The 22,313-nt window shown below is 40.4% G+C and overlaps 2 protein-coding genes across 3 annotated transcripts in view; both read left to right on the forward strand.

Moving 5' to 3' along the window:
• The window catches only part of LOC137997611 (uncharacterized), a 59,781-nt gene extending 44,214 nt beyond the window's left edge, over positions 1 to 15,567 (forward strand). The window contains exons 7-14 of one of the 2 annotated variants that reach the window (XM_068843708.1): positions 3,465 to 3,515; positions 5,528 to 5,602; positions 6,404 to 6,482; positions 6,911 to 6,987; positions 8,395 to 8,494; positions 8,872 to 8,948; positions 11,212 to 11,380; positions 14,783 to 15,567. In XM_068843708.1, coding sequence (XP_068699809.1) covers positions 3,465 to 3,515; positions 5,528 to 5,602; positions 6,404 to 6,482; positions 6,911 to 6,987; positions 8,395 to 8,494; positions 8,872 to 8,948; positions 11,212 to 11,380; positions 14,783 to 14,864 — 710 coding nt within the window. In that variant the 3' untranslated portion in view covers positions 14,865 to 15,567. The remainder of the gene's footprint in view (positions 1 to 3,464; positions 3,516 to 5,527; positions 5,603 to 6,403; positions 6,483 to 6,910; positions 6,988 to 8,394; positions 8,495 to 8,871; positions 8,949 to 11,211; positions 11,381 to 14,782) is intronic. The other variant, XM_068843700.1, reaches the window with a different exon arrangement.
• A 2,201-nt stretch (positions 15,568 to 17,768) lies between these two features.
• Positions 17,769 to 18,179, forward strand: LOC137967443 (histone H3-like). Its single transcript, XM_068813966.1, has one exon. The coding sequence runs from the start codon at positions 17,769 to 17,771 to the stop codon at positions 18,177 to 18,179; it is 411 nt and encodes a 136-aa protein (XP_068670067.1).
• Positions 18,180 to 22,313: the final 4,134 nt, after the last annotated feature.

The following is a 22,313-nucleotide window of genomic DNA, read 5'->3' on the forward strand; positions in this document are numbered from 1 at the left end:
ATTCGGTCGGGGACCGTTTGTGCAACAAGTATTGGATTTTTGTTCTTTGTCGCTTTGTCCGACGAGGTGGCATAAGAATGGAAGGCGACGAAACAAGAAAAAAATCGTACTTACGTTGACCTCGTGGTGAAAAGGAAAATAAATTAACTTGGGCCACGAGGTGGCTGTGTGTTTAACATGCCGAGGGAACTTCTGCGAAGATCCGGTGTAATCTTCATTGGTAATGAATTTGGTCACTCGGCACTACAACATGGAGAAAGGTTATATTTTGAAGTATTTGACCTGAGGTTCTTGGAAAGCAGTTCTAATGTGAAGTACGGATTGGATTTAAAAACATAATGAAGTTTGTTACGAAAAATAGCATTGCGTGACTAGCGTTACTGTCTAGAAGCTTCGCGAGAGTTCGTAGTTTGTTTATATTTAGGTTTGTACGTAAGCGTTTCTAAATCGGTGTGTTTTGTAATCTTTCTATAATTAGATTCATTACTATTTTAGAAAGTTCTAGAAGTTTATTGTCAGAGTATATAAGTAGACGAGTCCAAACGGAGTGTTTTTCTAATTAGTTTTTCACAAGCGAAGAGAGTTGGCGTTGGCCGTGTTTAGTCAAGTGTGACAGAAGCTGTGTTTATTCAAGTTGGCGGAGGCCGTGTAAGTTTGTCGAGTACGAGTTGTTCAGAGTTTTACTTCGTGGAAACTACGTTCATTTTGGAATAAATCTTCTTGTTGTTGTTCCGACAACCCTGCGTTCAGTTTAGTTTGCAAGCTACCTTTCCTCAAAATATTCGAACTCGTAACAAAGTTATTTGGCATTTCTTTCCTTGTTTGGTTCCGGCCACAACGGTCGGTGCACTAAAGTAAGAATTAGATGAGGGGAAGGAAAAAAATTGATGCGTCGGTAATCGAGTCTGCTTTGTCGAGTCTCCAGAAGGTGATTGCGCGTCCAGCGGCTCTTTTGACCCATATGCTGCGATCGCAGCCCTTGATGAAGTGGTCAATGTCACGAAGGAAAGGAAGGATGAAAGAGCGTCGCGTTACGAAATAGTGCTATGGCAGTGCCGTCCGTTGTTGAACAACCCGTGCCTTCAGCAGGTATTAATAAAGCTGGTGGCGTCTAAGGACGAGGCCGAGGTGGCAAAGGTTATTGCTAAGGAAACCAAACGGCCCGTCCCAGTAAATCAAGGTTCGTTCACTGGACGGACGAGTAAGGCTCCATACCAAAGACGTGGCACCAATCGCAGTCCTAGATCACCTCCGAAGAGGAAGTGCTAGGTGTCTGGTAAAGTAATATCTTTTGCCCGGACGAGCGTTAAGGGTTGTGTAATCAGTGAAAGTGATTTGTTTTGAAATGGAATTCTGGATTGTTTTTTTTTTGTAATTGACAATAATGAAATGTAAAGGCAACGTATTAAGCATGTGTCGCCTTCCTTTTGGAAGTCTGTGGTCTCGAGGTTGGGAGAATAACCCCACAAGCGTTTTGCCTATAGGCATGCCCTTGAGCCCGATTACTCGGGCTACGGTGGTCATTTTCTCCAAACTCGGGTTTGCAGTCTCCGTTTTAGGTACAACTTTATGATTCTCTTTTTTGGTGCTTTGTTTTAGCCTAAAACAAAACGTCACTAGGGAGATACGATGACGTTTATGCTTTTAGAAGCAGAGGAAAGAAACAGGCATAGGGAAATACGATGGGTATCTCCGGAGAGTAAACTGAGTTTGGAGAAAATGACATCAGGAGACACTTGTTTAACCCAGGTTCAAAGTATTGTTGCGGGGATCTGTCGTTTCGTGATCAGGACTCCTTTCAATCTGGTCAACTTTGCACCCGAATTGGACTCTGGGAAAGAAATTTGGACGGGTACGAACCTGCAAAGGATGTCCTTGAATGGTTGGAGCATTGGGTGGATGTTAGGACATACGAGTGAGGGTTGGGAAATTAGTTTGGTTAAGAATGGGTAAGGTTGGGGGCTTATATTTGGTATGATTGTTTGGATTAACCAGCGAATTCCACGACGATTGCGGGGCGCAGTCTGGGGTGACTTTCCTATAACTAAATGCTAATGAGTATGCAAGGAGGATAATGAACTATTCATACCCTATTAATATTCATTAGTCCTCATGCATAGTATATAAGAATGCCTTGATTATAATTTTGAAAGAGGGAGCTATATTTAACACGCGTGCAATGCAAATTGACTTCAATCCGATCTTACCTATCTTACGGTTTCAAAAATTTTTATCGCGCGGTCAATTGAAATTTTCCTGTCATGTGTGGTACCGTTTGAAATAAAGCGCTAGCTGCCTAATTTATGAATATCATAGAATTAAGTTACCATAGTCCGCTAAGAAAATCCAGAACGCGTTGACCAAGTCAGGAATATGTTACTTGGTCACTGTAGTCTGCGATATTTCACTGTGGACAAAATTCTGTCGCCTATAAAACTCGTTCCTTTCAAGATACAAGATGCAAAGATATATCAATCAAATTGCTTAACTGTATTGTTTACAATGATACCAATTTTAACACTGTCCAATGCACGAAACCGAGTTTAATAATTTTGAAAGAAAAAGGTATCTTTAACATGCGTGCTTGCAAGTTGACTTCCATCCGATACCACGGGTTCAAAAATTTTTATCGCACTGTCTGTTCAAGTTTTCCTTTCATGTTTGGTACTGTTGTAAAGATCTATCTGTCCACTTTATAAATATCTAAGAATTGAGTTGTCATATTTTAATCCCGCGAAGATAATCAAGAACGCGTTAACCAAGTCAGCGATATATTACTTGCTGACTGTAGTCTGCGAATTGCCAATGTTTACAAAGTTCTATCGCTTATAACACTCGATCCTTTCAAGATAAAGGTTTTAAACATCTATAACTGAAACTACTTAACTGTCTAGTTTTCAATGATACCACATTCAAGTTTGTGCCATGTACGAAACCGTGTTAAATAATTTTTTAAAGAGACAGCTATATTTAACTTACGTGCTTTACAAATTGACTTGAATCCGATGAAACGAGTTCAAAAATTTTTATCGGACGCTTGATTCAAGTTTTCCTTTGATGTTTCCAAAATCAGCTTTACGATAACTTTTTGATTTACGTTTTTCTACTACGCTCACTTCCTTGAAGTCACGTTCGTCCACAAAATGCATATACGCGTTTTTCTCAACATCCTCCGCCATTTTTGTTTGATGGTATATCGCGAACGACGCGAATCGTTGCGTGGAATTCGCTCAGCTGTCAACATTGGTAAAAATGGGGACATGTGATTGGCTATCAGTTAACCCTCGTGGGCATACCGGATCTTGCAGGAGATCTAAAAATAACTTAAGAGGTATTATGATGGGAATAGGGCCAATGTGAGGGATTAGCTCTCTCACCTTCATAATCTCTTGGTATGCATTAACACTTAAATGCTTCGCCTCGAGTTTGTAAATGTGATACAAATCTGCCTTTCATATTTTAAGATCTAGGTGCAGTTTACAGTGTAGAGAAGAATCCACTTCGAAAAAGTCTTGGTAAGTTTTTTTGGCAGGGGGCAAAGAGGTAACGGCTTTTGTCATTATATTTTTCTAAGTGTGGCCGCATTGCCGGCTTAACTGGATTAGGGCCGTAGGTCGAGTCTTCGTTACGACACCTCACCTCTCGTTCAATTACAATTTGACAAACCTTTTGTTTAAGAATTATTTTGGAAATGAAACTTTTGTGTTTCGCTTGATCAATTAAATTTCTCTCGTTTTTCATCGTTAATGGCACTAAACCTTTCACATTGTTACGACGACGGCGACAAGTATAAATAAACCCTTGGATTAATCATTTTCACCGAAATACCAAAATTCTAGAGATCTTGCCTCCCCTTGTGTAAATTCAGAGTCAGATGTTATAAGGAAAATAAAGCGGTCTCCATCAAATAGCTGATTTTAATAGGCTTAGGTAGTGGAAAAAATGTTACTCCTATCCGAACTAGATGTGGGTGCTATGGTATAGACCACTTTCGATATATTAAAATTCAGCTAGGCAGCGAGGCCTAGAGGACACAAACAAAGGAAACTGAATGAACAGGTTTATTCATTTCTTTTGTCTGTTTCCTCTAAGCCCCACTATCCAGCTAAATTTTAATATATCGAATGTGGTCTAGTGTATTGAGCGTTCCATACGCAACGTATTATCCTTTTTAGATTGATCTTAACTTTACGTTGAAATTCTCGTCCCAAGAGACCGAGGCCATTTCGGCTGGCTCTTTCCGACGTGCCCAATCTCAGAAAGTTGAAACAAGAAGATTGCAGAAATGGGTCTTCACAGCGACTGCGCATTTTAGGATCTGTCGAGAGATCATCATTGTTGTTCTTGGCTTTAGTAATCGCGGCCTTGCAAAGAATTACGTCGCATCCATTTTGAAGCAAACTCATAAAAAAAACATAGACAAAAGTCAAGCAGACCAGCTTTCCCAACAGGGCGAGGGACATTTTTTTTCGTAACTATTGAATCTCAGTTTACAGATTCGGGTAAAGGTAAGCTTTCAGCAGTGCCAAAGGAATGACTTCTCTGTTACTTTGTTCATTGTCAGACATGATGCCTCGTTGTGTGATGGCTTTTCATCGTGCTTCCTTTTTGCGTGATGATTTTGAGCGTTATGTCTGTTAGCGTAATATGCCTCGTTGCGTGATGGCATAGAGCGCGAAGCCTTTTTAGTTTTATGCCTTATTGCTTGATGCCTTTTAAGTGTTATGTCCCCAGTTTTAGTTATTCAATTTTGTCATAGATATACCCTCATACACAGCATTCAGCAGTTTACTCCGTTGAATCTCTTCTGTGGGTTTTCACTTTCAGTTGTCAATTAAATTTGTAAGTCAAAAATTTCTCTCGCTTGTCATCGTTAATGGAACCAAAATCACGTTTTCTTGCTCTTCCCCAAGCCCCTCCTGAATTTATGCATGGGCGTGGTCAGTCATACCATGACAGTAACTGCAACTTAATTTTCTCTCCAATCAATGATTCCCTCTTTTTGAGTAACCTAATGTCAATTCTTTGTTGTGAGCGATAAGCTCGTAGCCGAAGGCAAGATCACAGACGTTTTGTCAAAGACGTTTTTGAAATGATGCTCGTAGGTTTTCGATCGCTTGATCAGAATTAACTATTCTGAGAGTAATGTAAAGTGCTATATTCTACCTACGTAAACCATGTGAGCGTTAGCCCTACTAATGGTATTGGGCCCACACAAGGACAGAGAACACTCACATGGTTCACATGGGTAGAATACAACACTTCACATTACCCTCAAGATAGTTAATTCTGATTAAATATAAGTGCTACACGACCAACGTTTGCAAAAACGTAACCTTCCTTTCGCTTGATCAGTTTAATTTTAAATTAGATCATTTCTCTCGGTTGTCATCGTTAATGGCATGAAATCCCAGTTCTTTTAAACCTTTGACGTCCAAACCGGCCTAAACCGGCGAGACGATTTTACTCGTCAATGAGGAACCCCTGCGAGTCATTGGGTTAACTGAGTTTTTTTCTCTTTCGCCAGACAATGAGTCTGAATTTTGGCGTGAGGAAAAATTGACATGTATTCCTGCGCCGGAAAAGCTCACAAGCCCTAGAGGTAATCATCTAGTTTTAATAGACCCTTGGCTTAATTATTTTCACCAAAATAAAATTCTAGAGATCGGGCTTCTCTTTTCTTAAGAGCGGAGTCAGATGTCGCAAGGAAAATAAAGCACTCTTTATCAAAAACTTATTTTAAATTAGGATAGAGTAGTGTCAAAATGATACTTGTATCCAAACTAGATGTACTTGCTAAACTCTGGGGTTTTTTTAGTGGAGTCGAATTAGGTCCATTGAGCGTGCCATACGCATGGATCGGTCAGCACTGGTAATCATATCCTCTGGCTGGTTTCGACCTGCGCAACAAAGAACTCGTTGCCAATCATTGCAGAAATGGGCCTTCAGTGCGACTGCTCAGTTTTGGAACTGGCAAGATTCCATCACAGTTGTTGCTGACCGCAGAAATCGTGGGCTCTTGCATTGAATAACGTTACATCGCATCCCTTTCGAAACAAACTCATAAAAAAAGAGAGACAACAACAACAATCTTTATTGTGCGCATGCTCTTAAATACGAACGTGTAGAATCATTAGAAAGAAATAATTATGAAAAAAAAAGAGCACAGCCTCTCAGAAATAACAAAAGCTAATCGATCTGAGTGACAAGAGGGTCAAACAGACCACTTTTCCCGACAGGGCAATGGACATTTTAGCAAATCTGACAAACCTGGTGCCTGTCAGCTGACAAATACACTTATAAATGGTAAAGAAACTCACATTTAGTTTTGCTGGTTTGCAGCAGTGTCCAATACAATAGATTACTTTTTTGTTTTGCTTTTTTTTTTTTTTTGGCTCTGAAGGGGATCGTAGTTCTGTTTGGAAAGCTGGAGGAACAACATTACAAGGAATCAGCGTCGAGCCTCCTTTGCGGGCTATGAGGTTTTTTTAAAATATTTTTTTTACATAATGGCGCTAACATATTCTGTAACGGATAATGCCTCGTTAAATATCAGACCAACAGAGACTAGTAATCGAACATTAACCTCGCCAAAAGATCTATAATCAAATGTAAAAGATGTTGTACCATCTTCTCATCACCCTCTTCTTTTCCTGATCATTGATTTGTTATTTCGCCCTGTTGTTATTTTAGGTCTCTGCCTCAATTTAAAAGCAACAGCAACAAAGAATCTCTCTTGTTTTATGAGCGGTGTTTTGTTTGTTTGTTCGTTTGTTTGTTTGTGTGCCATCGCTTTCTGGAAGCTTTGCCATATAGTGCGTTGTAAGACAAACTCTCTGCGAGTACTCCTTTGCTTTTGTTTATTACTTTGTTTTTCAGCCTGTTTGATTGACATTTTTTTTGTTTATAGAGCTACCAAATGGAGAAGGTCAGGTAGCCCCAGTCGTAAATTCGCACAGTTTAAAGCGTCCTCTGCAACGCAAGAAGGTTGTGACTTGTTTCTTACCAGATGGTTACCAAGCGTGACAGTACAGCGTCCAAACAACGTTCTGACCACAATGAACTGAATGAGTCCCACTCAAGCCTGGATTCTTTCAGGCTTCATGACTGCTCGGGCAGGTAGTTTCAATGACTGCGGTCAGAAAGCTGTTTTGGCGTTGTACTGTCGCGCTTAGTAACTGATTACTGACTCAATTTTCGCAAGCAATCAGGGTACATGCTTCTATGCGTCCGTTCTATCAAAGCAGTTTCTTTGGTTTTGATGACAAACGGATATCTTCCCTGTGAGCAGAGATCTCTTTTCTTTTTGATTTCGCTGGGTTGACGAGTACGGGAGAAGAGACCTCTGCCATTGGTCGAAACTCATTTTAATCCAACCACTGCCCACAACCTTGGATGACACTCTTCAAAGCGCATGCCCCATCATATGTTTGCTGACTGTGACTTGAGCCCTCTGTGTCTCGCGCACTGATTTACAGTAATTCCACTGGTGTTCAGTGAGTCCGCACAATAACATGGCGTCCTCGAAAGAAAACTTGAGTCGTGCATGCAGAGTTACAAGGTTTCATTTCTGTGGTTGTCAAGAACATAGACGACGAAAAAATTCAAGAGCTAAGCGATCAGTTTAATGCCCTGTTTCATTTTTTAGGGGTAAAACTGATTTTAAATTAGGATAAGGTAGTTCCAAAATAATACTTGTATCCGAACTAGATGTGCTTGCTAAACTCCGGTGTTTTTTTGTAGAGTCGAAATTAGGTCCATTGAGCGTGCCATACGCATGGATCATCTTCTTTTGGTTGATCTTAAGGTTACGTAATAATTCTCGGCCTAGGAGACCGTGACCATTTCGGTCAGCACTGGTAATCATATCCTCTGGCTGGTTCCGACCTGCGCAACAGAGAACTCGCTGCCAGTCATTGCAGAAATGGGCCTTCAGTGCGACTGCGCAGTTTTGGAACTGGCAAGATATCATCATTGTTGTTGCTGACCGGAGAAACCATGGGCTCTTGCAAAGAATAACGTTACATCGCATCCATTTCGAAGCGAACTGGTAAAAAAAACAAAGACAACAACGAGAACAACAATCCTAAATGTACTAATACAAAAGCGTAGAATCATTAGAAAGAAATAATTGTGAAAGAAAAATAGCACAGCCACTCAGAAATAGCAAAAGCTAAGCGTGCTGAGTGACAAGAAAGTCAAACAGACCAGTTTTCCCAACAGGACAAGGGACATTTTTTTAGCAAATATGACAAAGGTATAATTGGTAAAGAAACTCACATTTAGTTCTGCTGGTTTGCAGTAGTGTCCAATAGATTACTTCTTTGTTACTCTATTCATTGTCCGAGGTTTGCATTTCGTTTTTTTGTTTTGCTTTTTTTTTTGGCTCTGAAGGGGAGCGTAGTTCTGTTCCGCCGTATCCTGGTCATTCGTGGAAAGCTGGAGGAACAACATTACAAGGAATCAGCATCCAGTCTCCTTTGCCGGCCCTGAGGTTTCTTTTAAACATTTTTTTACATAATTCTGTAAAGGATAATGCCTCGTTAAATTTCAGACCAGCAGAGACTAGTAATCGAACATTAATGTACAAGATGTTGTGCCATCTTCTCATCACCCTCTTCTTTTCCTGATCATTGATTTGTTATTTCGCCCTGTTGTTATTTTAGGTTTCTGCCTCAATTTAAAAGCAACAGCAACAAAGAATCTCTCTTGTTTTATGAGCGGTCTTTTGTTTGTTTGTTTGTGTGCCATCGCTTTCTGGAAGCTTTGCCATATAGTGCGTTGTAAGACAAACTCTCTGCGAGTACTCCTTTGCTGTTGTTGATTCGTTTGTTTTTCAGCCTGTTTGAGTGACATTTTTTTTGTTGATAGAATTACCAAAAGTCGAAGACTTGGTGTCGTTAATGAAGTAAACTCAACGGCTGAACCGTCTCATGCAACGCAAGAAGGTTGTTGTGACTTGTTTCTTACCAGATGGTTACGAAGCGTGACAGTACAGCGTCAAAATAACGTTCTGACCACAATGAATGAGTCCCATTCAAGCCTGGATTTTTCAGGCTTCTTGACTACTCCGGCAGGTAGTTTCATTGACTGCGGTCAGAAAGCTGTTTTGGCGTTGTACTGTCAGGCTTAGTTACTGAATACTAACTAAATTTTCGCAAGCAATAAGGGTACATCCTTCTATGCGTCTGTTCTATTAAAGTAGTTTCTTCGGTTTTGATTACAAACCGCTATCTCGCCTTACGTCATAACTGGGTCAAAAGAGGTGTAAATTAGTACCTTGAGAGCATTAGTTCATTCCCACACAATGAAAAGTCTGGGCAACTTGCAAAATAGGGGAACCAATCTTTGTCTTCTTTTTCTTTGTACGGGTCCATTTTCGTAATAGGGCTAACGTCCTTTGTATCAGTAATACTTGCGAAAAATTGTCCTATCATAGCGAATTCTAATTTGTTATCGTTATTATGTTGCAGCCAACTTACTCGCTTGTTTTAAGGTCTCGTTATAGGTTTGAGGTGTCAGTTTCTTAAAACGTTCTTATTTCGCCAGTATTTATGCTACGAGAATGAAATAAACATCATCTTAATGCTCCTTGAATGTGGTTTTTAATCCAAGAAAGTATTCTTTTGTTTAAACGTTATTTAATCTATGTTAGGTCCAAAACCGAACACAGGTGGTCCTACAAGGGATTTGAAATTTTTTTGAAGCAATATAATCGATTTTGAGATGAATTTTCAAGCCGAAACGGTGTCAGAGATTTTTGATATATTGCGCTTTGCATTTCTTATCTTCCATCAAAGTTGAAAAGGGTGTCTTTGACCGGGAATTTATAATATGGTATGGTTTTGTACATCGAACTCTGTTAAAATAGTCCTAAAAATTCGCGCTGAATCAGCCAAAAATTGTTTGAGTTGTACCTCCGTAATTAAAGATCGACTCCTCGCCAACATTCTAAAGCCGAAAAAAAATAATTTATACTCAAGGCACGATATTGCCGCAACCCTGCAAATGTGCTTTTTAGGGGCTTTTCGAAAATTGGACTTTTGAAAATCGATTTTCAGAAGTTTCTTATTATTGAACCTATGACAAGACCTTAAGGAACTGGTACGTGACTTGATGTTAGAACAAAACAAGTGAGAAATTCTATTTGAAGTCCAGGGGTTTCGCTATATCGAAAGAATGAACCACAGCACAGCAGGTCTTTTCGAGACCCTTCTACTCTTTCCAAGCACAAAGTGGTTAGCCTGCTTCCCCTGGTGCACCCCCCCCCCCCCCCCACGAAAGAGTGTGCAGCCTAAATATCTGTAGAAGCGCCGGGTGTGTTCAAGCACCTTGAGATGTGAACGTCATTTTTGATTGTGTTGGAAGCTTGCGGAATTGTAGGGAAAGCCTACTTGTTTGGTTAGTGTTAGAAAGAAACAGCATATCATATCGTGCGGCAAAGGCACCTTATGGAATCTGTAAGATCTAACCGTGTTTTTTTAGCGTCCTTTTTGTGTTAAGTTTGTATGTCGTTAGGATTTGACTATCAAATTTGAGGCAAGCGGCTTTTTAAGTTAATGCACAGCTTAATTTTGTCCAAAGGTACTTTTGCTTGCGGATGAAACAACTTTATTATATAGATACTGATGTATTTTGCTAGGATTTTCCTTCTTACCAGAAAAAATGATGAGGATATAGGTGTCGTCAATTGTTGGTGTCGTCATGGTAACTAACACGATTAGCCAATAGAACGCGAGCTACCCCTTCATTGTAAGATAATTTTTGTGCTGTAATATAACTCGTCTTTACTACATTAACATTTTTATTGAGCAATTTGACAGTATCATGATTTGTTTTTCACAACTTTCATATCTTGTTTCACGTTACACCATATGCGTGTTTTTAGCGGTTGGTGACCACTTTTTCCCCATTTCGAAAATTAATCAAACAAGTTAATCTGGACAATTCATCCATATCTATATAATAAGCAAAACATTACATGGTCGCCTATGGATACGAATGCTACTTTCTTGTGCCGATAGTATCTCTCACTCGTTCCCTGCGCTCACTTGTGACAGATGCTATCAGCACTCGAAGATAAAATTCGTATCCGCGCGCGGCCATGTAATATCCTCTATATTCGGAAAAAATTATTTATCTCGTCTCCATCTCATGTCAGGAAGATCTCATTCAGCTATTTGGCATCTTATCTCTTGTCTTTCTTTTTAGTTCCTAGTCGACGTGAGCAGAGCCGACGTTTTCTGCCTGAAGCTGACCAGTTATGGAAGGCGGGAGCGACAACATTACAAGGTCACAGTACACAGGACTTTGTCCCTGCTGAACCGATTCAAGTGGATCCTTCCAAGAAGGTTATCCTGATGTTACGGCTCGTTGCAAGGTATATACATAACATTCACACACAAATAAAGTGCCATGCACTATGGAATAATTGTGGGTTATTATGAATTTTGCACTCGGCGATAAGAGAGGAAAAGTTCATCTCTTTGTTTTTGTTACAGTACTCACTATTAGACATGGTTTGATGCTCCTCTGGTGTGGGGAATAGTTCACAAAACTGAAAAAGTTACGATTCAGGACCGAAAGTTTCACACTGCTGTAGTGTTTTCGTCGGGTGTAATCTAAGGTTGAAACAAGAGTTCTTTGATACTCTGATTAACGTTCATTTTCATCTGAGTTGGTAGAAACAGGGTGTGCACCAACTCCATGGATCAAATCCAATTTAAAGCTGTAGGTAGCCAAGGTGGTAACCACAAGAACGACTGAAGGAAAGACAACTTTTTTCATTTGTAATCCCAAAACGCTGCTCGAAATTTTCAAATTCAATGAGGTAACCAGAGGTTTATTAGATGTTAGAAAAACGCCTGGTTTTGTTCGGAGGTCGACAAATTTGAATATCACTGTTTATTAAAAACTGAACTACGGATATCAGATTTCCAGCATTTTCATTGGCTCGCCGGACAAAGACTATCAGTTCATATACCTGCTGTACCTAATATGGTCAAGGAACGCGTCAGCAATAAAGCAAGCTGAAAACATTTTTGTAGCTCTGAGAGAAAATGGCCGACAAAAGCCGTTTTGTACCGGAATTGACCGAGGCAGAAACCGATGCTGTGGTCAACAATACTACCCCCAGGGAACACCATGGAGTTTTCAATAAAACAATTATTCTACTCGGGCTTGCTGGGATATAAAATGATTGTAACCAACTCCGCGCTACGCGCCTCGTTGGTTATCTATTACTTCATATCCAGCGCGCCCTCGTAGAACTAGCTGCGAACGTTGGGCTCTGTTCCACGTAACGTAGGGCCCACTGTACCTACGTCTTATATGCAATTCTGTATTTTGGGGGTTGCTGTAAAAGCTAAGCTGCAATACGCCAAATTTTGTTTTAGTACAGCTGTATCAGATTAACATCATAGCTGCTACCGCTCACCTTTTGGCTCAGTTGGTTGAGCATTGGACTTCTGTGCGGGAGGTGGTGGCTTCAACTCCGGCCGGACCAATACTCAGGATATTTTAAAATAATAACTGAGAAGAAAGTGTTTGCCTTTGTGATGACATTCTGCAAAGGGTGAGACTATCTATTCCTCTCGGATAAGGGCGATAAACCGTAGGCCCTGTCTCACAAAAAGGAGGAAGCACAGTTGCATAGTGGTTTGCGCGCCGGTTATTCGATTCCAAGGGTCGCTGGTTGGGGGCCTTGCTTTGCCATCGTGTTGTTTTCTTAGACTAGAGACTTTACTCCACACTCTCTGTCTTCACCTGGGTCAGGGGTCCATCCTACCTTGGTATATAAATGGGTATCGGCAATACCCGTGGGGTAACCCTGCGGTGAACTAGCATCCCATTCAGGGGGTAGTAATAATTCTCCTAGTTGCTTCATGCTACGGAAATCGGGATAAGCTCCGGCCGTATGGGCCCCAGCTGGCTCGCATGCGATTTTACCTTTTTACTTTCTACCCGTCTCACAACACTTTTTGATTAATTCTGTGGGAGTAGGGCATGGAGTTATGGTTGTTGTGTACAGGCCTCATTTCATTAATTTTTGGGTTGGTTGAGATCGCTAATGGATTGATAGCGGCTGCCATCAGCAGCTGATGTCCAATCTCACCCACAGATTGATTGCTTGTAAAGCGCATTTGAATAAGTAAATAGAAAATGCACTACATAAATTTATTACCATTACCATTAACGCTTTCATGGCTCAAATATTACGCGCAATAAATAATGGTAATTGAACTGAGTGGAGTGCAATTTGATCTGAAATCATACATGTGATTTCAAAATCACAAGTATGATTTCAGGCCAAAATTACACGACTAAGTTCAATTACCACTATAATAATTATTTTAATCGCTAAAATACAGAATTTTAGCCAGTATCAGTGTTTTATTGATCCAGTTGGGAACAAAAGTTGGAAAATTCGCCACATAATGGTTTTCTTTGTCTTTAATTTTCCAGCAATTTGATTGGTTGCCTTAACAAGCCTTAAAATATGATTGGTTGTTTTGTTTTAGTGTTCCTTTCTCATTGGTTGGGAAAATGGTGTGATTAAGAGCAAAAAATAGTGCAATTTGGGAATAAATCAATCAGATTGCAGGGATCATTAGTGATTTCTAAATCGATGTAATAAAGAGCGACAGGAGCCCATGACTAGGAGCCTCCCAATGCATTATATCCTTGAGGCAACCTTTGCGCGTATCTTAGAACTAATCCTTCAGCAGGAGAGTCACATTTACAACAATTTACATCAATTTGCACAATTTGCATACATTGTTTTTGCTATTTTTGTCTTTGTTCCCCAATAACTTTATTCAGATTGGCCATTCTAAACAGTGTGTATAGAGCCGAAGAACTCGTGGCGTTCTAAAAATAAAGATACGAGCAAAGGTTGACTCATAGGGCTTGTATGGGAGAGGCAAGCTCCTACTCATGCGCTCCTGAGAGCGGAAAATCCGAAAATTACTGAGACAAACTACAAGAGCGTTGTAATGGTATTTTTCATTTAATCTTCGACAGAACACTGGACAAAATCTTGTTTGAAATGAATTATGTTTCATAATTTCATTTTCAAGAACCGAATTCCAGTAAAGGCATGAATCATACATATTCTGTCTTTGGCTTATTTTTTAATCGGGAAGCGTTGTTTGCCATCAGTTGCCAAGACGTTTATATGGATGGTCCCATGAACGATATTCTTGAGGTGTAAAATTACGCGTTTTACCTGGTTTTGAGTGAAACAGTAAAGCTAATACCCCCTAAATGAGCTGTGGATAGTTTCCAGGGACCCGTTCCTCGGAAGTTCCGAAACTCTCCGTACGTTGTCGAGACCATAAATCGGTTTGTATTTTCAAACCAAGGCGGTCTCGAGGCATGAAACTTTGCAAATGTGTTGTTCGTTCGGATCTCTTTTTAAAATAGGCGGATCGTAGTTTCACAGTTGGCTTTTTGGGCCTGGGAAATTGGAAAGTTACCGTTCTTTAGAAACTAACCCGGTCCTTCATTCCTTACATAATTTTGACCTTTAGAGGATCAGCGAGTTAATCTTGTAAAGTTAAAAGACAGACTTGGTTTTTTGTGGAGAGATTCCAAGAAACAGAAAAAATGAGCAGCCTGTGACCGTTTAGATATAACTTTGGTTTTTTTGTTTTATTTTTTTATCTATTCTGTAGACAAGGAATTATGCATGATCAAAGATTATATCCTATTTTACCTTAAAACAGAAAACCGTGCCGATCAGTTATAAATTCGTCTTTTCGTTTTATATCTATCTTTGCAGAGATGATGAAACGGACCTCATATTTCCAAAAGATGAGTGCACTCCGCTTTCCACTTTGTATCCACCTGCCCTACCAGAATAGAGAAGAACGTTCTTTTTATAGACAAGACAAGCAAGACGAATACGAAGATGAGTTGTGAGAACAGAAGAAACCACTTGCAGCCTTTCCAGTCATGTTTTTGTAAGGCTTGGGCTTAGTGGCTGGAAGGCAGCGACGCCCTTGGCTTGACTAAACCAGTTTCTTTTTCCAACAAAATTATTATGAGGAAAAATCATAGTTCGAATTCTGTATGGTGTTACTCAAGAGCCCATAATAGGCTCCTGGTTACTGTAAGGCTCCAAAACAAACTTTTTTGTGTGTTTCAAATACACAAACTTTATAATGGTAATTTAACTGAGTGGAGTGCAATTTGATCTGAAACCATACTTGTGATTTCAAAATAGAACGAGCGCGCAGCGCGAGTTCGATTTAAAATCACAAGTATGATTTCAGAAAAATTGCACGACACGAATTTCAATTACCACTTCATTACATCCATTTAGAAATCATGCAATCGTTATTTATAGCTAAAATACAGGATTATAGTCAGTACCAACATTTTGTTGATCCAGTTGGGAACAAAAGTTGGAAAATTCGCCATACTATTGTTTTCTTTGTCTTTCATTTTCCTGCAATTTGATTGGTTACCTTAAACAAGCCTTGAAATCTGATTGGCTGTTGTGTGTTAGTGTTCCTTTCTCATTGGCTGGGGAAATGGTGCGATTTAGAGCAAAAAATAGTGCGATTTGGAAATAAATCGCACTGCTGACAAGTTGAAATGGAAAACAACTTACTTCCGGGTGCCGTCCGCGGCTCAAAAACGTCGCGTGCTTAAACTCTCCATTCTTTTAAAGTGCCCCTAACCCCAAAATATTTTTTTCGCTAAAATGAATCTTTGCACCTGTTCGAAACGCATTGCGGGCATTTTTCCTTTTTCTAACAAATCCTGCCATTTTATAGGCTTCAAAACTTGCGAAAAACCACGCATCTTTTGTTCACGACCGAGTCAGAAGGGGAGTGGGCCTATTCCTGATTTGACGTCACAAACTGATTTACATTGCATTAACTCTTTGTAAACATGCATGCAAAATAGTTTGTGACGTCAAATCAGGAATAGACCCACTCCCCTTCTGACTCGGTCGTGAACAAAGGATGCTTGGTTTTTCGCAAGTTTTGAGGCCTATAAAATGCCAGGATTTGTTAGAAAAAGGAAAAAAAATGGTCGCAATGCGTTTCCAACAGGTGCAAAGATTCATTTTAGCGAAAAAATATTTTGGGGTTAGGGGCACTTTAAGTATAGTACTTGACCTTTCTGTTCCCAGACCCAGGTTCCCCACCGTTTTTTGTTCCCCGTTCTTACTTTTAGTAACATCCTCGTAACGCTCATTTTCGCGAATTTTTTGTGTACCCGTATTATAATATGGAAATGCACACTTGCGTAAGGAAAAAATTTAGGCTTTTGGGAAGTCTTGCTATAAACTTCCTGATAAATACTCTCCTTCGCAGCCGTTATTGTGGAGTCACGCAACGCTCGATCAATTATTACATATATGTTAGAAAATTTGACACTGGGTTCCAGAGGTATATAGCACCGTTTTGTCGAATTTGCTGTAAGCAACTCACTTAAGATTGGAAAATGACATTCAATACGACAAAATCTACTTACTTCGCTAGTATGAACCCACCTATAATTCGTAACCTACTTGTGTCTTGTAACATGAGCTTCACCGACAGCCATAGCCCTTAAGTTCTCACGATACACATAGTTTCCCCGCATCTTTCGTCATCTTTCACTAATTGAGCACGCTTCAGGGGAACCAAAAACCAACGAATAATTTTGAATAATGATGAGGGTCAGACGTTTGTTCATAAGCTCCCTAATTTTTCTCTTTTGCTTCCTCGTATCATACTGTTTTTGCAATTCTACGAATGAAGGCCTGTTTTTAACTGTTGGTTGGACCTTTAGAAAGGATTTTCTGTAAGAAGTTGGCTTGGTTTCGCCTTTAAGGAGGATTTTGGATAGCTCATGGCCGACTATTCCTTGGAAGACGGCATTTCTACTGAACAAAGGGACCAAAGGAAACAATCACAATAACAATACACAATTGTCTTCAGCGTCATGGATTGTGAACTTGTTTTCAACACACATCCTATACTCTTCTCCATGGAATTTTCAAAGATGCGGGAAGACAAAAAGATCCAAAGGAAGAATGTTATATTATTCAAACTCAACAGCTTCTTTTCAAATACTGTTACGGTCCGGTGATATTGCCCAAAACGGCGGCCCAGCGAACAACTGGGAATACACACAGGGCACCGGTAACCCTCAAATGTGACAACTGTGAGAAGACTATTAGGAAAAACCAAAAAAGCGTCACCTGCGAGCTTTGTTTTGGTCAACATCATATAAAATGCACTGAACTGAATGTGAAATGTATTGGCACTACATGGACTTGTCCCAAATGTTTGATTTGTCTTCTCCCGTTCCATAATTGCCCATCTTTTGATATGTGAGATGAATTGGACGTCCCGATTTGATCTCCGAGACTCTGAAAGAACACTCCAAACACCTTAGAATAATGCATTTTAACACCTAGAGTATGGTCTCATCCTTCAATGAGTTTCAAATCCTAGTCTCACAGCTTCCGATGGATATCATCACAATGAGTGAAACATGGTTAAAGGACAACCCCGCCCTCCTGGATTACGTCACTCTGTCTGGTTACAGGGCTCTTTTTCGAAACCGTGAAGGCTCCCGGGGCGGTGGCGTTGGGGCTTACATCAGCGACTCTATACAATATAAATGTAGGAAGGACATTGAGATGATTCAGCCAGATATGGAGCATTTATGGATCGAGATTCAAGGGAGAAATAAGCATCGCAAGGCGTTGAAAAAGAATTGTCTGAGTACGGTTAAGAGGTATAGTGCAAGGATTTACTGAAGACATGGCACGTACCAAACAAACCGCTCGAAAATCAACAGGTGGAAAAGCTCCACGGAAACAACTTGCAACCAAAGCGGCCCGTAAAAGTGCTCCAGCAACTGGAGGTGTGAAAAAACCCCATCGATACAGGCCAGGAACTGTCGCGCTGCGAGAGATACGACGCTATCAAAAGTCCACAGAGTTATTGATCCGCAAGCTCCCCTTTCAGCGCCTAATTCGCGAAATAGCGCAAGATTTCAAGACTGACCTTCCCTTTCAGAGCTCTGCTGTGTTGGCGTTGCAAGAGGCGGCCGAAGCATATCTTGTGGGTCTGTTTGAAGACGCTAATCTCTGTGCTATTCACGCTAAACGAGTTACCATTATGCCCAAAGACATTCAACTTGCAAGAAGAATCAGAGGAGAGCGTTCTTAAATGAAAAGGACAACAATTCCTGGTAATTTTACCATTTTGACTGTTTTCTTTTTCTTCCACACTAACAGGATTAATTTAATAGAACCCAATGCTTTTCTCTCGTGCATTCAACTTCGAACTTTGAACGGTTCGATATCATTGATTAGTCTTCACATTTAAGAAAGTGAGAATTTGAACGTTGAACGGACGCAATTTAATTTGGAGAACGAAACCGAAAACCGGTTGGTAACGACATCGACGCAGTTTGGAAACAAGTAGATGTAAATACTAATACGTTTATGGTTGTGATCAATCACAATGACCAAGATGTTGCTTTTAGCATTCTCGTAACTCCAACAGAGAATATAAAAAAAAAACTCTCTTTATTTTTTTGCTTTTTCTGAAACGGCCTCTACAGCTTCCCGACGGACAGCTAAACCGACTATTTTCTAAGATCTACAACAAATTCCTCGCTTCGAAAAATGGTGGCAAGAGCTTTGCATAAATCAAGTGACCACTACCAACTTGCAAGCACTGTCAAAGTAAAACATTTGACAACTCAGATTTCGGTTTTTCTATCCTTCGCTCCAACTGAAAAAAAAATTGTAAAAAAAAAAAAAAAAAAAAAAAAGGTTGATCGGTGTCATCCATAGATCAGAGCGTGTTGGCCTCAGCCCGCTAGATTGGCTGGACGCGTTTGAATCACAGTGGCTCACCTTACTGTTTCATGGGATGGTTTGCTCTTCTTGACTGGTGATACAAAAATCGACATGCTGAAGCCTTCACATAAAATTTCAAAGCAGTATCGGTCTATTTTAGAAGCTCTTGGCTGTTATCAACACCTAACTAAACCAACTCGTATTACGCGTACTTCAAAAACGCTCATCGATCACATTGTTACTGGCAACCGGTCCTGCATTACTGCCTCAGATGTAATACCTGGGTGGTCAATCAGTGATCATGAAGGCATATTTGCGTGCGTTAATGTGCGTGTGCTTCGTTATCAGCCGCGGTACAAATGGATCAGACTGGAGAAGAACTTGGATGAAAATGAATTCGTTAAAGTGCCCCTAACCCCAAAAGGTTTTTTTTCGCTAAAATGAATTTTTTCACCTGTTCGAAACGCATTGCGGCAATTTCTTCCTGTTTCTAACAAATTCTGCCATTTTATAGGCTTCGAAAGTTACGAAAATCCAAGCATCTTTTGTTCACGACCGAGTCAGAAGGGGAGTGGGTCTATTCCTGATGTGACGTCACAATCTACTATGCATGCATGTTTACAAAGAGTTAATTCAATGTAAATCAGTTTGTGACGTCACATCAGGAATATACCCACTCCCCTTCTGACTCGGTCGTGAACAAAAGATGTTTGGATTTTCGTAACTTTCGAAGCCTATAAAATGGCAGAATTTGTTAGAAAAAGGAAAAAATTGCCGCAATGCGTTTCGAACAGGTGCAAAGATTCATTCTAGCGAAAAAAACATTTTGGGGTTAGGGACACTTTGAGGACTGTGCTCGTCTGTCTCTGTCCGGTATTTATGGCCTCGACTCACCAGACGGTATGGTGCAGGGGTTCAACGCACTATTTGGCGAGTACATTAAGAGACATGCGCCCCTTAAGAGGATGAAGGTCACACGCCCACCTGCACCATGGATGAACTCCGATCAGATACGCAAGTTGCAGGTGGAGCGTGAAAAATTGGAACGTGAAGCTCATGAAAAGAACACTGATGACTCCTAAGATGTGTTTAGAGAAGTGCGTCAGAAAATTAAATCTGCAATTAATAAGTCTAAACGGTCGTTCATAACCAACGCACTCTCTTCCAAACGACGTAAGGAAGTTTGGAGAATCATTCATCGTATTCTCCATCCTAGCCCCAAACCTCTTCAAGTGGACCCGGATAGACTGAACGAATTCTTTATTAAAACTAATGAAAGAACACTAGGCACCAAACCAGATGAATGATCGGACCTAATAAAACTTGTACACTCCTTTTTAGAGAAGCCAATGCCTTTCTCTTCTTTTAAATTGCGTTGTGTGTCGAGACAAGAGGTGGATCAAGAATCTTCGTTCTGACACGTCAACTGGCATGGATCAGATACCGGTGAAGTTTGTGAAACTGGCAAAGGATTACATCTCTGGCCCTATAACACATATAATCAACAGATGCATTGTGACATCGAGTTTTCCCAAACTATGGAAGATAGCAAGAATTTCTCCGATCCCCAAGGTTAATGAACCTCGATGTGATGCTGATCACCGTCCTGTGTCTATCCTGCCAACGCTCTCTAAAGTGCTTGAACGCTTAGTGCTCCACTAGCTTATTGAATATATAAACGATGAAGCTCTTCTTGGTCCAACCATCTCGGGGTTCCGCAAAGGTCATTCCACTACCAGTGTTCTATAAGGAATTCGCGATTCCCTGATACGAGCGTCAAGCAGAGGGGAGGTGACATTAATGGTCTGTGCAGACTACAGCAAAACATTCGACACCGTCCAATTCAAATCTGTCCTTACCAAGATGCACAATCTCGGTTTCTCTAAGGAATTCTTACTATGGACGGTTGACTACCTTACTGATCGAAGACAGATGGTGCAAATAGATGACAGAAAGTCGGATATGGCTACACTTGAATTCGGCGTCCCGCAAGGTTCCATTCTTGGACCAGTTATTTTTAATCTCTACGTCGCTGATCTTCAAAAGTAATTACAATGGGGCCGTTTATTAGTACGCTGACGATACGACTTTCTATGTCCACTCGAAGCCCGGCGACTTTGGACTCCTCAGCAGCTCAAATAAATAAAACCATCGCAAGTCTGAAGGACTATTCTAATAACTGTAATCTGGCCTTGAATCCAACCAAAACAAACTGGATGCTTATCTCTACACCTCAGATGGCGCGTTATCGTAGTTTAGAAGAACGGGATCTTCCTATCGTTTGCGGGGACTCTGCGCTAAAGAGAATTTCTTGTACTAAGCTATTGGCCGTCCACATCGATCAACACCTCTTAAGTACGTCATATGGGACTCTATCCGTTCTGCGGAGGCTCAAAAACCTTGCGCCCTTCCACGTCAGGAAACACCTCGTGGAGAGCCTTGTTCTCTCACACCTGAACTATGCCCGCACGGTATTTTATCCCTTGCCTGTTTATCAAGAAAAGCGTCTCCAACGTCTACAGAATGCGTGTGCTGGCTTTGTCACAAGATTATTTGCATATCTCGAGGATATTATTAAGTTAAACTGGTTACCAGTTAAAGAAAATGTTGAATTCAACATTCTCAAACTCGCTCATTAATCATTATACGACAAAAATAGCTTTCCTAGCTGAGTATCTGAAATTGAGTCTGCATCAAGTAACTGCTTATAATTTATGATCATCAACAGCACCCGTATTCTCTATTCCTAAAGAATATAATCAGGAACCTTCCAGCACTCGGCGGCAACGCTGTTCAATAGACTCTCGATAGTAATAAGAAACATTTCAGATTATAATCGAATAGCTCCCAATCTATACTGGGATTGTCGACCTCATCAAGAGCTTATATTGAAGCGGTAGTATCATGGGAGTTATCCCTTTTATTTTGATCATAAATTTACTTAATCAATTGTCAATGACTTTTTACTGGGTTGCCAGTATGGCAATCCCAGTCGGCAAATGGGTAATATTTCGTCGTTTTCTTTTTTATTTTCCTTTTTTTTTTCGTGTCGGTAAAAGTCTTGCCTGTCACTCCCCTGCTAAGTGGTGTCTTTGTGCTTAGAGCCTTCTGCGCGTATTTTCTTAGGATCGAGAGGGTAGTGGAAATGCGTAGATTTCTCTGGTGGACACAGTAGAATATTTAACTTAACCTACAATGGCGTCGAAAGTCTTGTATCGCGAATAACGTTTTAGGGATCTTTAAACAAAACATACCCTTATGGAGCTCCATAATGGAAAGTCAATTGGATACTAAACAAGACAGGCGGTGAAAAATAAATGTCTGGAATCCTAAAACGACGAATAATGGACTTCGACAACAATCTATCGCCCGTCGATCCGAAATCAAAGTGAGCTGTATTTCTAATATTTTACCAAGTGTGCTGTCATGTAGAACACTGAAGCCAAATGGAAATTCTCTGGTAACTTCGACAAAGACAGAGAACGAATCGAACACC

Source organism: Montipora foliosa, chromosome 1 (assembly GCF_036669935.1).
Source record: "Montipora foliosa isolate CH-2021 chromosome 1, ASM3666993v2, whole genome shotgun sequence".
NCBI classification, from domain to species: Eukaryota; Metazoa; Cnidaria; class Anthozoa; order Scleractinia; family Acroporidae; genus Montipora; species Montipora foliosa.

Bases quoted from the DNA above. Each gene is read 5' to 3' on its own strand.
- LOC137967443 (XM_068813966.1), top strand. From the start codon at position 17,769: ATGGCACGTACCAAACAAACCGCTCGAAAATCAACAGGTGGAAAAGCT.